This window comes from Electrophorus electricus, chromosome 6 (assembly GCF_041902795.1).
Source record: "Electrophorus electricus isolate QZ-2024a chromosome 6, ASM4190279v1, whole genome shotgun sequence".
NCBI classification, from domain to species: domain Eukaryota; kingdom Metazoa; phylum Chordata; class Actinopteri; order Gymnotiformes; family Gymnotidae; genus Electrophorus; species Electrophorus electricus.
Genome location: NC_137502.1, coordinates 13445424 through 13459860, shown reverse-complemented (window position 1 = coordinate 13459860; position 14437 = coordinate 13445424). Strand labels below are relative to the sequence as shown.

General features: G+C 41.2%; 1 protein-coding gene across 1 annotated transcript in view; it reads left to right on the top strand.

Annotated features, from left to right (window-relative positions):
* The window catches only part of hcn4 (hyperpolarization activated cyclic nucleotide-gated potassium channel 4), a 70702-nt gene that overhangs the window by 15922 nt on the left and 40343 nt on the right, over positions 1-14437 (top strand). Inside the window, exon 2 of the mRNA XM_027008013.3 lies at positions 5391-5814. Coding sequence (XP_026863814.2) covers positions 5391-5814 — 424 coding nt within the window. The remainder of the gene's footprint in view (positions 1-5390; positions 5815-14437) is intronic.

Genomic DNA, 14437 nt, shown 5'->3' with positions numbered 1-14437 from the left:
TCCACAAATGAAATATTCTTTTGAAGGGAGCCAGTAGTATGGTTAGTGAAAACATTGTTTATCTCTAAATGTGCCCAGAAGTGTGTGCAGGCTTTGTCTTGGTACTTGCGTTTGTAATAGCACAGACAGAAAGCTCACTACTCTTGGCCTAGCAGATAGCCTACAGGCTGTGCTTAGCAAACATGAGGATGTTGTACCAGAGCCTGACTGAGACAAGCTAGGTAGAGTTTGTAGGGTATGGTGAAGTGTGTTTGTTGTTGCAGTGGGATGAAACCAATAACAGGTTAGTTTCACTGATATGATACCATTGTAGCTGTGGTGGTATGGATCAGTTTGATGCTTCAGAAAGTTCATCTCATTTTGTCTCTCAAGGGTACAAGAATAATGTAGAAATTAGCAGAGTCACATTCTCTCACACACATACACATTCTCTCTCTCTCTCTCTCTCTCTCTCTCTCTCTCTCTCTCTCTCTCTCTCTCTCTCTCTCTCTCTCTCTCTCTCTCACGCACACACACACATACACACACACACACAAAACACCTGTTCAATGTCCCCCTGCAGGGATTTGAGTTCCACTGTGCAAGACAGGGTGCACTAGAGATGCCTGATTCATACGTGCACGCTATGCTGTTACTGTCTAATATGACATGAGACAGCATCCTCCTTCCATCTTCCTTTCCTTCTATCCTTCTCTCCTTCCTCCTTTCTCTCTCTCTCTCTCTCTCTCTCTCTCTCTCTCTCTCTCTGTTGCTCTCTAATGTGACATGAGACATTATTCACAGGCAGATGGTACATCAGCACTTCTGAAGAGGATTGCTCAAACAAACAACCTCCTGCAAACAAACAGCAAGCCAGCAAGCAAACAACCAACAAGGGCAAGAAAATGTATTATTCACGAGCAGAACTGCTTTTCATAATTTATATTCATAAATGAGCAGCTTTCACTCAGTCAGTCACATGTAAAGTCAAATTGAGGGAGCAAACACACACACACACACACACACGCACGCACGCATGCATACACACACACGCTCACTGCCCTCATTCATTCAGGGTTTAGATGAGTGAAGGAGATCACCTATCTGTACACCTTTAAATGGCAGATGCCCTGTCTGAGTGCGATTCTTCAACCTCCAGCTGAGTTTCTCCCTCTCTGTCTTTCTCTCTCCCCCTCTCTCCCTCTCTTTCTCCCTCTCTTTCTCTGGCTTACTTGCTTTTTCAATATCCTCTATTCTATACTTTACTCCTATGTGGCGCCGCAATCCTTTCATATGGTTTCTCTCACTCCACATCTCCAGTATCTATGACGCTAGCGTGTTTCAATGATCACAGGCTATGGAGCAAGGCTATTTGTGTATGTGTGGTGTGTGTGTGTGTGTGTGTGTGTGTGTGTGTGTGTGTGTGTGTGTGTGAGTGTGTGTGTGTGTGTGTGTGTGTGTGTTCGTGTGTGTTTGAGAGAGGCTTATCTTGTAGCTAGAGGCTCTCAGAAGGTGAAAACATGTCACCAATGTCCTCCCAAGGCTCTCAAGGAAACTGGACCGCATCTCTTTGCAACAATCTACCTCTCTGTGGAGCAGCACAGAAATGTCAGTGGGCGTGTCCAGAGAGGGCGCATGGCTCAGATGCTGGGCACTCTGTGTGCCTTTTCTACTGAGCCCTTCTTTACTGTGGACTTTCACATATTATATAAATCTTATTCAACCTATATGAAGCCATCTCTCTAAAATCATTTGCTTCTTCACTTGTCCCCACATCACTAGCTTCTCTCTCTCTCTCTATTTCATTGTCTATTTCTGTCTGTCTCTAACTTCATCACTTCTCTTCCCCTTGTACCTTGAAAATAAATATCTCTATGGTTCTTCTGAGTCAAAGGACATTGCCTTTTATAGAAAAAGGTAAAGTGCATGATACTGTGTGTGACATAGAGGAGTTCTGTGTGTTTTTGCAGTGCTTCTCTGAACTCTTTGATTCACGAGAACACACGTGCACACGCAAACTTACACACACACACACACACACACACACACACACACACACACACACACACACACGCACGCACGCACACATACATGGACACATACAGTACGCTGTATCTATAGAACAATATATGTCCATGTCTGGCTACCAATGCATAACAACTTTCCAAATGCATCCCAGCATGATTTGGGTGAAATGACCATTAAGGAGCCGCTCATAGAAGTAAAACCCACACACTTGGGACTTGCAGTGACATGGAATGCTGTACAGAACAGCCTAGACGTGCGCGTTTCTCAGGCTGCAATTTTACGTAGACACCTGCTGTTGCATCGGAGTGTTCCAGCAACTTTCCAATCAACCAAACATCAAAATTTCAAAAGCTTCATCAGGCCAGGGTCACTTACCTGGTCACTCTCTGTCTTGAAAAGTCCTGCCACTGCTTTTTTGCAGGTCCCAGTCAGAGAGAGCAGAGGACAGTCTCGTATTCCAACTTTAGGCCAGACTGGCGCTCCTGGCAGAAAGCCGCCTGGCCGAAGCCTTCGGTTGAGATCAGAAAGACGGGAGGGTGGCGGCGGAGAGATTCAGGAGGGGTGTGGCAGGCACCTACGGCACATCCATCATGACTTATCATCCCTCCTCTCCAGCAGCGGGCCAGCTCTGTGCATGTGTGTACGCTGTTCCCAGGGTACTTGACATTGTGCAATGCAGGGGAATAGCGTGATCGGAAGAACAAATGTCATTACGGTGGAGCAGGCTGTTCCTTTTGAAATGTCTGCCTTCCTCTCGGGTTCCAAATCACAACAGGAGCAAACATTGGGAACGTCATGCTAAATATAACGCCGCCTGACAGGGACCTAAAACGGCGGATACCCTCGTTACTTTGAAGAATTCCAATTACTGTTGGCGCTTTGAATGTGTGTGCCATGCTCATGCCCATGCCATGCATATCTGTGTCTGCACTAATCCATCCCCAATGCTGCTCAAGCATCTCAGACAGCTGTGTATGTAATTTCCCCTGTAATTAGTGTTTATTCAATGTAGTGCAATTTGTCCACGAATAGCTGAAAGTTCTTGCTGATGAAAAAAAAGGAGTGTTTGCACGCAGCACAAACCACCACACCAGGATGCCAAAAGGGTGAAACTGCCCACACTGCACTTGTGTGTGTGTGTGTGTGTGTGTGTGTGTGTGTGTGTGTGTGTGTTCATACTGCTTTGCTTTAAATTGTTTTTACTTCCAAGATTTTTATGGGCATGTCTAAACTTGGGAGGGTAAATCACCTGAATCAGCTCACAATGTTGACCTTCTCTCTCTACACAATCTATAGTGCAACAAGAATATATCACCTGCCTACACAACACAGCCAATCTGGATTCAATTACCAACTGGACAGAGAGGGCAATTTATAACTAAACACACACACACACACACACACACACACACACACACAAAAACCCACACACATACACTGGCTATGGGGATGAGAATTTGGGGCATGCGAAGTAATATATCCTGAGCCCTGTTTACCCAGGAGAACAGTATACCAGTTAGTAGATTATTAGAATTCGATACCAAGCAGCATGGGAGCAATTACTTTTAGTATATCCGAACAACGATTCCAGCATACTCATGGGTAAAATGCATCATGAATAGTGTTTGGAGGAACTGTACTACAAATAAATGAAAATTAGCATAGAGAATTAACTGTACAGTACTGTCATGGCCAAAAAGTTTGAGACTGACAAATTTTGGTTTTCACAAAGTTTACTGCCTCAGTTTTTAAAATCCTTTTGTCAGATGTTTATATTGTATAGTGAAGTACAATTATAAGCATTTCATAAGTTTTTTAAATTTTTATTGACATCCAGTTTAAGCAAAGACAGTATTTACAGTGTAGACCCTTTAAGACTTCTGCAATTCACCTTGGCATGCGGGATATCAGCGCCTGGGCAAAATCTTGACTGATATTCACGATGTTCTTAGGCAAACATTTGAGCAAACCCATTGCCTTGGATGAGAAGCAACCCTACACATGAATGGTCTCCAGATGCCTCACAGTTGGCATGACACAGGACTCATGGTAGTGCTCACCTTTTCTTTTTCGGACAATCATTTGTCCAGATGTCCCAAACAGTCTGAAGGGGCTTCATCAGAGAAAATAACTTTACCCCCCCCCCCCCCCCCAAGTCCTCTGCAGTCCACCCCCTATACTTCCTGAATGTCAGTCTGTCCTTGATGTTTTTCTTGGAGAGAAGTGGCTTCTTTGCTGCCCTTCTTGACCAAGCCATCCTCCAAAAGCCTTCGCTTCACTGTGCTTGCAGATGCACTCACTGCCTTCTGCCCTTCCTGAGCAAGCTCAGCACTGGTGGTGACCCGATCACGTAGCTTCATCCTCTTTAGGAGATGGTCCTGGTGTTTTCTTGACTTTCTTGGACACCCTGAAGCCTTCTTCACTGCAATTGATCCTCTCTCCTTGTAGTTCTTGATGATTCAATAAATGCTTAATTTAGATGATATCTTACAAGCAGCAATGTCCTTGCCTGTGAAGCCCTTTTGATGCAATGCAATGATGAATGCACATGTTCCCTTGGTGGTAACCATGGTTAACAGAAGAAAACTTCAAGCATCACCACCCCTTTAAAGCAACCAGTCTGCACTTCTAATCAGCATGACAGTGATATCAGCCGCCTTGTCCTCATTAACACTTTCTCCTGAGCTAAGGGAGAAGATCACTGAAATTATGCTAGCAGGTCATTTTGTGGCAGGGCTGAAATGCAGTGGCTGGAATGCAGTAATTTTTGATTAAATTCATGGCAAGGAATGACTTTGCAATTAATTGCAATTACTCTGATCACTCTTCACAATCTATAGTTAATGCAAAATTCCACCATAAAAATTGAAGCAGCAAACTGTGAAAACCAAAATTTGTGCTAGTCTCAAAACTTTTGGCCATGACTATATAATTACACAGTACAGTGTGTGTAGCTAAGTGTATAGCAGAATGCTGTTAGTGTGTACACAAACTCTGGGGATGATATTGTATGAATCCTCAAGAAAACTTGGAATGGTAGGATCATGAATGATTTGAATAATCTCTTCATGATCAATGTCAGCATCATACATGTTTTATATGCAAAACATACTGTGCAAACATAATGCACAATGCTATCAGTGTAGATTCAAACTTAAAAATCTGACCAGAAATTTTCATTATAGTATTACAAAATAATTACAATTACATGTAGCTACTGGAAATCTCATTGAAACCTGTGCATTCTCCCAATAGTTCTTCAAACCTCATATGCTTACACATAACTTTCTTCTCGGTCTGTCTCTCTGCTTTGCCTGTCTCTCGTCCTCACCCTATCCACCGAGTGCATCCTCCTCTGATGCCATGCTTTCTGTCCTGTTCAGATTCTACTGGGATCTCACCATGCTTCTGCTGATGGTGGGCAACCTAATCATCATCCCCGTGGGCATCACCTTCTTCAAGGATGAGCACACTCCCCCGTGGATCGTCTTCAACGTGGTCTCCGACACCTTCTTCCTTATGGACCTGGTGCTCAACTTCCGCACGGGCATCGTGAAGGAGGACAACACGGAGATTATACTGGACCCACAACAGATTAAGATCAAGTATCTGCGCTCCTGGTTTGTGGTGGACTTCATCTCCTCCATCCCAGTAGACTACATCTTCCTGATCGTGGAGACGCGGATCGACTCGGATTTCTACAAGACGGCTCGCGCCCTCAGGATTGTCCGCTTCACGAAGATCCTCAGCCTGTTACGTCTGCTGAGACTGTCCAGGCTAATACGCTACATTCACCAGTGGGAAGAGGTATGGGGTTCCACTGCTCACAGGAACAGCACTGCATGTGCCCAACAGATTGCATGTAACAGCATATAATGCTGAACCTGCATGAATTCTGCTTGTGCAAAATATACAATAAAGTACGCAAAGAAAGAAATCTGCAGGAGGGAAACATACCATTGCACAACAGATTGGCTTTGTAGCAGCTAAGAATAATATTAATAAATGTAGCTATAGCAGTAACAGTTAGTTTGTACATCTAAGCCAAGTCAGATTTGCATTCGGAATACAGAGCCTTTAAAAATACAATTAAATTCTTATGATTCAGCAACATGCTGCTGCAGACATCAAAGTAGTAAACCAAGCGAAACAAGGGAGGGGGGGGTATTACACATCCCAAGAGGAAGGATTGCACAAAGTACACAAGAAGTGATCATTACAAGGGCACCAAAACCTGTACAGTACTGACTGATGTGGAAGTCTAGAGAAATTTAGAAAAAGTTAAAGATATAGCTTGGCATTGTTAGGTTAAAAATTACTTCTAGAGGTTGGTCTTTTGGATACTGCAAGTCCACCAAAGAAGACTGGGTACTGATGACATCTCACTAATGTTAAAGTGAGACATCAGTGCATGAGAAGATGTAGTTTCTAAGAGCAAGACTTGCCTTAAAGATTTTTACCTCCTCAAGACAGAAAGGAAGGACTAGGCCAGATGAATGGTCAGGATTAAAGGCCTTAAGAAGGGATATATATGTCCCGCAGAGCATAGCCTGCCTCATTGTCAGGAGTGGAGATAAAATGTTGAAAATGATGGTTGTAACCTGCTTAACTCCATTTCTCCTCCACATCTTCTTAAAGAACCTTTTACAATGATGAAGTCAGTGTTGTAACATTGTGGATTTTGCTCATAATGGTATGGTATTTGGCATGACACAGCAGGGTGAAAACAGGAATTTCAGCCTGAGGAGTTTTGTATTTATTGCAGTGAAATCTGTGTTCTCTAATGACTTCCCTCATTAAAAAGAAAAAGAGAGACATGGGTGTTGCACAAAGCATTCAATGTAAGTATCGCACACATCAGTATATAAAATGCAAAAAAAAAAAAAAAACCTGTGGGGAAATGTTAATATTAGACCATAAGTTTGCCTCTGCTCCTAGGGAAATGTGTGAGTGTAATTAAAGCAATAATTAGAAATGTTCCCACACCTCCAGGTGAATCCTTGTGTAGAGTCTCAGAGGTGCAGAGTGAGAAGTGAAGCATCACTTCCCAGCTGGGGCTTTATCTAGTCACGGCACACTCCGTTTCGTGACAGCATGTAACAGAATCCTGCCCATTACCATATTCCAGCTGGAATTGTTGCCAATTAAATCTGTGCTTTAATAAGTGGCATTTTGAAAAAAAAATCAGATGTTGACTATGTATTATATGTTAGATTTTTGATTGACATTTACATATATATAATGCTTAATTTGAAAGTATTTTTTATCTCTGACAGATACTACTACTGAATAAGCCTACACTTCACTATTGTAAAGCATGATGAAACACTATTTTAAAAGCTTCGTGAGCAAGAGCAAGAGGGAGAAACAGACAGTCCTCACTCCTAAAATAGTCCCTTGCTCCTGAAAGGTGTTTAATATGGAATTTGTACTGAACCTTGACTTGGCTGAGAGGGCCAGAGCAGCGGGTTGGTCTTAATGTAACACATGGCACATAAGCTGGGATAGATTACCTGGCAATCACAGGCTCCTCTGAGACACTTGCAAAAACAGCCATGAATGTATTGAATAGGAAAACACCTTAAAGTTTCAACCAGATATCCTGATCCCTGTCTCTTCTGCCAGCAGCCCCACTGATATAATTGGTTAGTTCTGATAGCTTGTAGATAGCTTATAGAAGCCAATTTTGAGATTTTGAAAGAAAGATATATGTGTGTATATATATATATATATATATATATATATATATATATATATATATATATATATATATTTTTTTTTTATTTTTTTTTTTTTTTTTTTTTTTCAAACTTGTAGTGGGCTACAATTTTGAATATCTCCATATCTCTTACTATAGTACACTGCTGTTACATATATATATATATATATATATATATATATATATATATATATATATATATATATATATATATATATATATATATATATATATACGCGCACACCACCATTCAAAAGTTTGGAATTGCTGCTCAAAAGTTTTGAATTATTTACTTAATTAATTACTAAAGTATTAATCACTAAAATTAATTAAATCTAATTAAATTGAGAAGATACATATCTAAACTTTTTATAATATTCTTGCCACAGCACAGCCCCCTCCTCCTCCCTATGTTTGTGTGATGTCTTGTGTGTGTGTGTGTGTGTGTGTGTGTGTGTGTGTGTGTGTGTGTGTGTGTGTCTTTGTCGCCACACCCCTCCCATGTGTCACACCTGTCTCTTATCTCCCCTGTTAAAGTATGTAGTTAGGGTCCTGTTTAGTTGTTAAGTCTCTGTCAGTTTTTGACCTCATGCATGCTGTTACTAGCCCCTTTAGTGTTTAAAGTCCTGTTTAGTGCTTGCAGCATTTTGTCTTGTTTCTATGTAGTGTTGTTGCTCATGTTTTATTTTCAGTTTTGTTACGTGTTATAAGAAACATCTTTGTGTGTGCGACACAACTCTCCATCCTGCCTTGCTTCCCCAACGTTACAATACTATAGAACTTTTGAATCATTTGTTGAAAAAAAACCTCTCCTATTTACCAAAAATACATAAAATATTAAATGTTTGATAAGTTGCAAGGCAAATCATTAACTCATCTCGGTGACCAAGCAATCTGAACCTCCACAAATCCAGAGTGCTCCAAACACCAAACATGGAGTGGCTTTACAGGTCATGTTAGTCACTGGGGCAGGGAGTAAAGTAACAGGGATAAGAGTGTCAGAGATAAAGAGAAGTGCAGCGGAGATAGCCTGCCACAGCCTCTTTGCCGCCTCTTCACTTTGACAGCTGGTTCACTCCGATTGTCATATTTCACTGGGGTTAAAAATAAGGCACAGGCCGGATGTCCTTCTCATCCGACCCCTTTACCGTAGACGAAGCAATGAGCAGAATCAAATTAGTCGGCATCTGATTGAATCAAACTCAAACAAAAGCACTAATGACTAACCTGTGAGAGTGGCTGATGCACCAGATGCTTGTGATGTCATCATTTGCCCCGCAGTGACTATCTGAGCAAGCTCTCCTCGTTGACTCAAGAATCCTGGGGCATGTTTCGGACAATTACAGGAGCCATTAATGAAGGAGGTGGTTAAAAAGCTGAAGCATCCCCTTTAGGGCAATAAGCTTTAAATGGTGATACTTAACCACCCTCTTTAGGACCACAGTCAGATCCTAAGTACTTTTTCAGTTAGAAGAGTTAAGATAGTGGGTGGGAATATGACAAACAATTACATGTGGTGGTTTGATCTTGGATGGGGAGCTCTGGAGGAAAGGCCATCTGTATTTGTTTATTATGTGGAGGCGGAGACTCCATCTCTATTAATACTGGCATCTGGGAGCGTTCAGATTTATGGCTTCTGCTGCCTGAATGAGCGCTGGATTTTCAGGCAATGATCCGATATGCCCCGAAGGTCCCTAGCTACTTCCGTGGCACACAGTGTGCGTCGAAAGCTTGCAGCCCTTCACTTCACTCCTCAATATAATCACCCTGTCATAAATTCAGCAATGCCACCAGTGAGCTAATGCCACCAGGATTAATTTTCACATGGTGACCTGGCACCTCGCCTGGCACCTGGCACTCTGGTCTGTTTGAGATAACCAAGGGATGAAGAAAGGGTTGAATAGTGTATTACGGGCCATACAAAGAGACCTGGCAGTTGCCGCGAAGAGTCCTTCTGAAGGACTCGTGTGTGCCTCATGCTCAGCAGTCCATCTTAAATAACTATTATGTAAAGCATATGTAATCTAGCACATGCCCATTGCTACTGCACAGCCAAAACACCCCCAACTCCTTATTTCTCTATATGTTCCAATGAAAATATCAGGTCACAAAGGCCAAGAGCTACAGGAAGTTACGGATGGCCTGTGAAGAACTCCCTAGCCTTCAGATACATAATGCTATTAGGAAGCTCTGTTAAATGTTGCGTTAATAACCTTTGTACTAAATGGCAATTAATTGGAGGTCCCTGTTCTACATGTATAAACTATCTTGCAACATTATACTCTGCTATACATTAAGTAAACTTTTACATATTTAAAGTAATTTCAAACCTAATTTGCTGTGCCTCTGTGCATACTTCTTTTCTGGAAGAGCCTATGTTTCACATGTGAAGTGGATCTCACATGTGAAGTGGATCTCAGAGGATCTCTGGATATCAAGAGTCATGCCAAGTTATTTGGGGTAAATAAAATCGCAAATGCCTGATGACAGAACTCCATCTTTGTGTGGTTACCTTTATCTGTAAGACAATTGTAAATAAGGATAGATAGAGAAGGCATATCTGGAGGGAACAAGAGCATATGACAACCAGCTTATCCATCTGTCATCGATAGTGTTGAAACAACAGAGCACTCTTTCTGACACTGTGAGAATGAATTCTAATGCAAGCATGTGTGAGTAATTCTCTTGGAATTCATGTGGATCAATCACACCAAGCTTTTATCATAATTAGTATCCATGACAGCCACCACCAGATGCTTTGACATAGTTATTTTCACAAGTCTAGATTAGCATATCTCTCATTCAAAGAGAGATGAGTCAGTTTATTCACATAAAGTTCATCTTTTTAGGATACTTCCATTTAAGCCTAGTCTTACAGAAATGTCCTTATTGAGAGTCTCCTTGGTATATCTGAAAATTGTTACACTTTTTGCAAAGTCAGAATTGTCACTTTTTTTGTGAGACTGTGTGTGTGTGTGTGTGTGTGTGTGTGTGTGTGTGTGTGTGTGTGTGTGTGTGTGCGTGTGTGCGTGCATGTCTGTGTTTATGTGTGTTCTCTTCATCAATCAAAACTTGAATGATCAGCCACTATGTAATGTAATTAGATCTACTGTATCCCCTTTTCATTAGTGACAAATCCTGTGTGTTCATCATGCTCAATGACAGACAGAAAGACAAAGTGAGAGAGTGAATGAGTAGGAGAGAGAAATAATGTGTTTGTTTAGTGCATTTTTGACTGACAACATAGACAGTCTCTGAAAAGAAGTAAAAAAATAATTTCTTTAATGGCTTCCACAGTTTTTATGATTTATGCACCAAGAATAGCCTTTCGCCATTTGGAATACTGATGGACAGGCTTTAAGCCTAATTCCTTGGATCCTTCCAAATTATTTCACAAAACCCAGAATCAGAATGAATTTCAGCAATTTACTAGCATTATTTTAATTTTTCTAATTCAGCCAAAGTCTGTCTTCACTCTGTGTTGCTAATTCATTAGAACAGAAAATTGAGGAGAGAGGGATTGAAGAAGAGACAGAAAGGGGGTGTGGTGGAGACTCCTCAGCTCTGCTAAGTGATGTGTAATGCCTTCCTTTCATATTGCTAGCTAATAGCTTAAGATTTGCATGACATTATACCAGGCTGGCTGTAAAGAGTTCTGGCCTGTGTAGAAGTTGATGGAGACATATAAGGACAACTAACGGTTGATGCAAATGTAATGTGGAGAACCTGTGCTCCCCACAAGGGTTCTTAAAGGGTTCTGGGTAGAGCTGCAGGTTCTGGGTTGGCAGGAAAGACCTGCATGTCTTCAGATTAATACGTTTTTTCACTCTGAAGAATAAGGTTTTTTTCTCTTAACAAACATGCCAACATAACAATGAAAGCAACAATATAAGTTAAATGTGAAAGGTCCAAAATGAGCTCCTGCAGCGGTGTAATCTTAAAAGCATTTAAGATCATTTCATGATACACCACCAAGTAAATCCAAATAAACATAAAAGCATTGTACCTCCTGAAGAGAGCATGTAATATAAAAGGCTTTTCCTTAGGCCCTCAAGAAGACTTTATGGTTTGTGGATAGGTCACTTGATTACCTTGGAAATCACCAATACAAATTTGCACTTAGGTTTCCTGTGTAAAGTTTCTTATAAACTACATTTTTCCATTATATGTGGTTTCAAAACTATGTAGCAAGTATCTGACTGTATGTTCTTTGTGTCTCCCATAGAGATCTCTCTGTCCCTCTCTCTCTTTCTGTGTGTATGGTATTCTGACAAATACAAGGTGAAACAAATATAAGGTGAAAAGAAGATAAATCATGAGACTTTTTTTGCATACCGAAAATGCTTTGGCAGGTAGCTAACATTACAGAGTGGCATTTACTTCCAACCAGTGAAAGTGACAAAGGCGGCACTGAGCTCTGCATTCAGGCAGGCGCACGAATCCACTCCGATGATGCAAAAGCACCCAGGGCTAAAAGCTTTGACTGAAAGCCGGGAGAGGGAGAGCGAGAGAGCTACGTAGTCATTTTTCTGTACCCCACCATCCTGAGCGCGCCATTCTCTTGTCCTTATGATGTGGGGATCAGTAACTGAGCTGACAGAAGACATAGCTGCTGCTTCCATGGCTGCCCATGGCATGTCATTAGGTGTGTGCTATGCTGTTCATGGAACACAGCATCGTTGCATTGGATGAGCACAAACCCTAGATTGGAAATCTGTAAAAACACAGTTAATGTAGCCCACATTCCAGGTTCACTAGAAGAATTTAACATTAGACTGTTTGTGAACTGTATGGTGTACATTTCCTGCAGTTAATGTAGGTCATATCTCTTTGAATGCTGGCACACACACACACACACACACACACACACACACACACACACACACACACACACACATGTACACACACATGTACACACGCAAATAAAGCATATGGAGTGTAATCACACTAGCAGCAGTTGGCAGGTACTTGCAGTGGGCAAGAGAAAGGGATAGTGGGAGAAAGCCAATTTTACAACTGAGCCACTGTAACTGATTTATGGGGCTCTTCAATTGCCTAATAACAACAGAGTGTAAGAGCATCCCTTGCAGCTATAAGCCTTTAAGAAGTGTGTTTTTAAGAGTGCTGAGTGGCTTTTAATATGGAGAGATGCAGTTAACAGTGCATGCCATGGCCTCAATGGGATTAAGTAGCTTTAAATTGTGGAGGCCATTACAATCCAGTACCCTGCAACCAAGGGTGCAGTTATCATTAGGATTAGCCGATCTTACCCTTCATCAGCATGCTCTCTGTCTCTGTCTCTGTCTCTCTCTCTCTCTCTCTCTCTCTCTCTCTCTCTCTCTCTCCCAGATCCGCTCTCAATTCAGTTCAACAATGGATTATTGGCATGAATGTTATATTATTGCTGAAAGCAAATTAACATATCAGGAAAGGAGAAATTATCTACAAAAAAGAAAAAAGGTACATTATCAACAAAATAAATTGTTAACAGTCATTAATCAACAATACTGACCACTTGAGGGGGGTGGGGGGTGGAGGGTTTACAGATTGTCCCTGCTGGCTGTGGTAAGATGTAAAGATGTGATGCTATGAATCTTTCTGCTTTCATAATCGCCCCAGTCTCCCCCCCCCCCCCCCCCCAAGATATAGGGCCATTTTTCTGTTACTGCAATCTGGAAACAAATGTTCTTATAGAATGGTTTTCTAATTGATTGATATCAATTAGAACAGTTGGTTTGGAAGTCCAGATCTGTCTGTTCCACTCCCGGGTGGCAGTAGTAGCCCAGTCTGTCTTCTCTGGGCAGCCATGCCTAGGTTGTACTCTAGGTAGTAGTCACTGAGTCTGTACCTTGTTAATGTTTCCTTTTGCTCTTTGAGTGTGGTCAGATAAGTTGACAGTGCGTAGGCTACTCTATTTAGGCCCAAATAGCATAGAACTTTGTGGATTCTTTCCAATATGTGATGGGGTTTTTTTTGTTTTTTTTTTGTGTGTGTGTGTGTGTTATCATTTGGTTGGGTCTGATTGTTTGGGAGATTGTCCTGAGGCTCTGTGGTGTTTGACATATCAGTTGGTTTCAGTTCACTGAGCCTCAGGGCCAGCTGTCTTAGTTGGACTACGTTCTGCCCTTGGCTCCTGGCAGGCCAGCACTTTACAATGCACTGTTAGGGTCTCAAACTTTCAAAGATTTTAGTGCTCTTTTTTGAATATTTAATAGTAGAGGATACTGTCCTAATATGGCTCTGCATGCATTATTTGGTGTTTTCCTCTGTACACTGAAGCCAAAACGTCCTGTGGAATGTATTGTTACACGATATACATAAATACATGTATGTGTGTGTTTGTTAAATATTTGCATTGTTTATTATAAAAATGTTTTTCCTTAATTTTTATGTCTTTTCTTTTATTAGTTTTTTGATGATTGATTTTCAGAGAAGTTCACAATTCTTCTAAAAAAAAGTTATATTGTAGGTTCTCTCTTGAAGCTGATAACAAAATTAGGTCATCTGCATTAAGTAAACATTTAATTGTAGTGTCATCTGCAGTGAGGCCAGGATGTACATCAAAAATTAATTGATGTACATGTTAAATAGTGTAGGTCTCAGGCAGCAGCCTTCTTCTATTCCTAGTAATTGGTGGGAGAAAATCAGTGCTCCGAGTATTCCGATTTTTAATGCGCATTTACCGTAAGTGTCCATTGATTTGATGACATC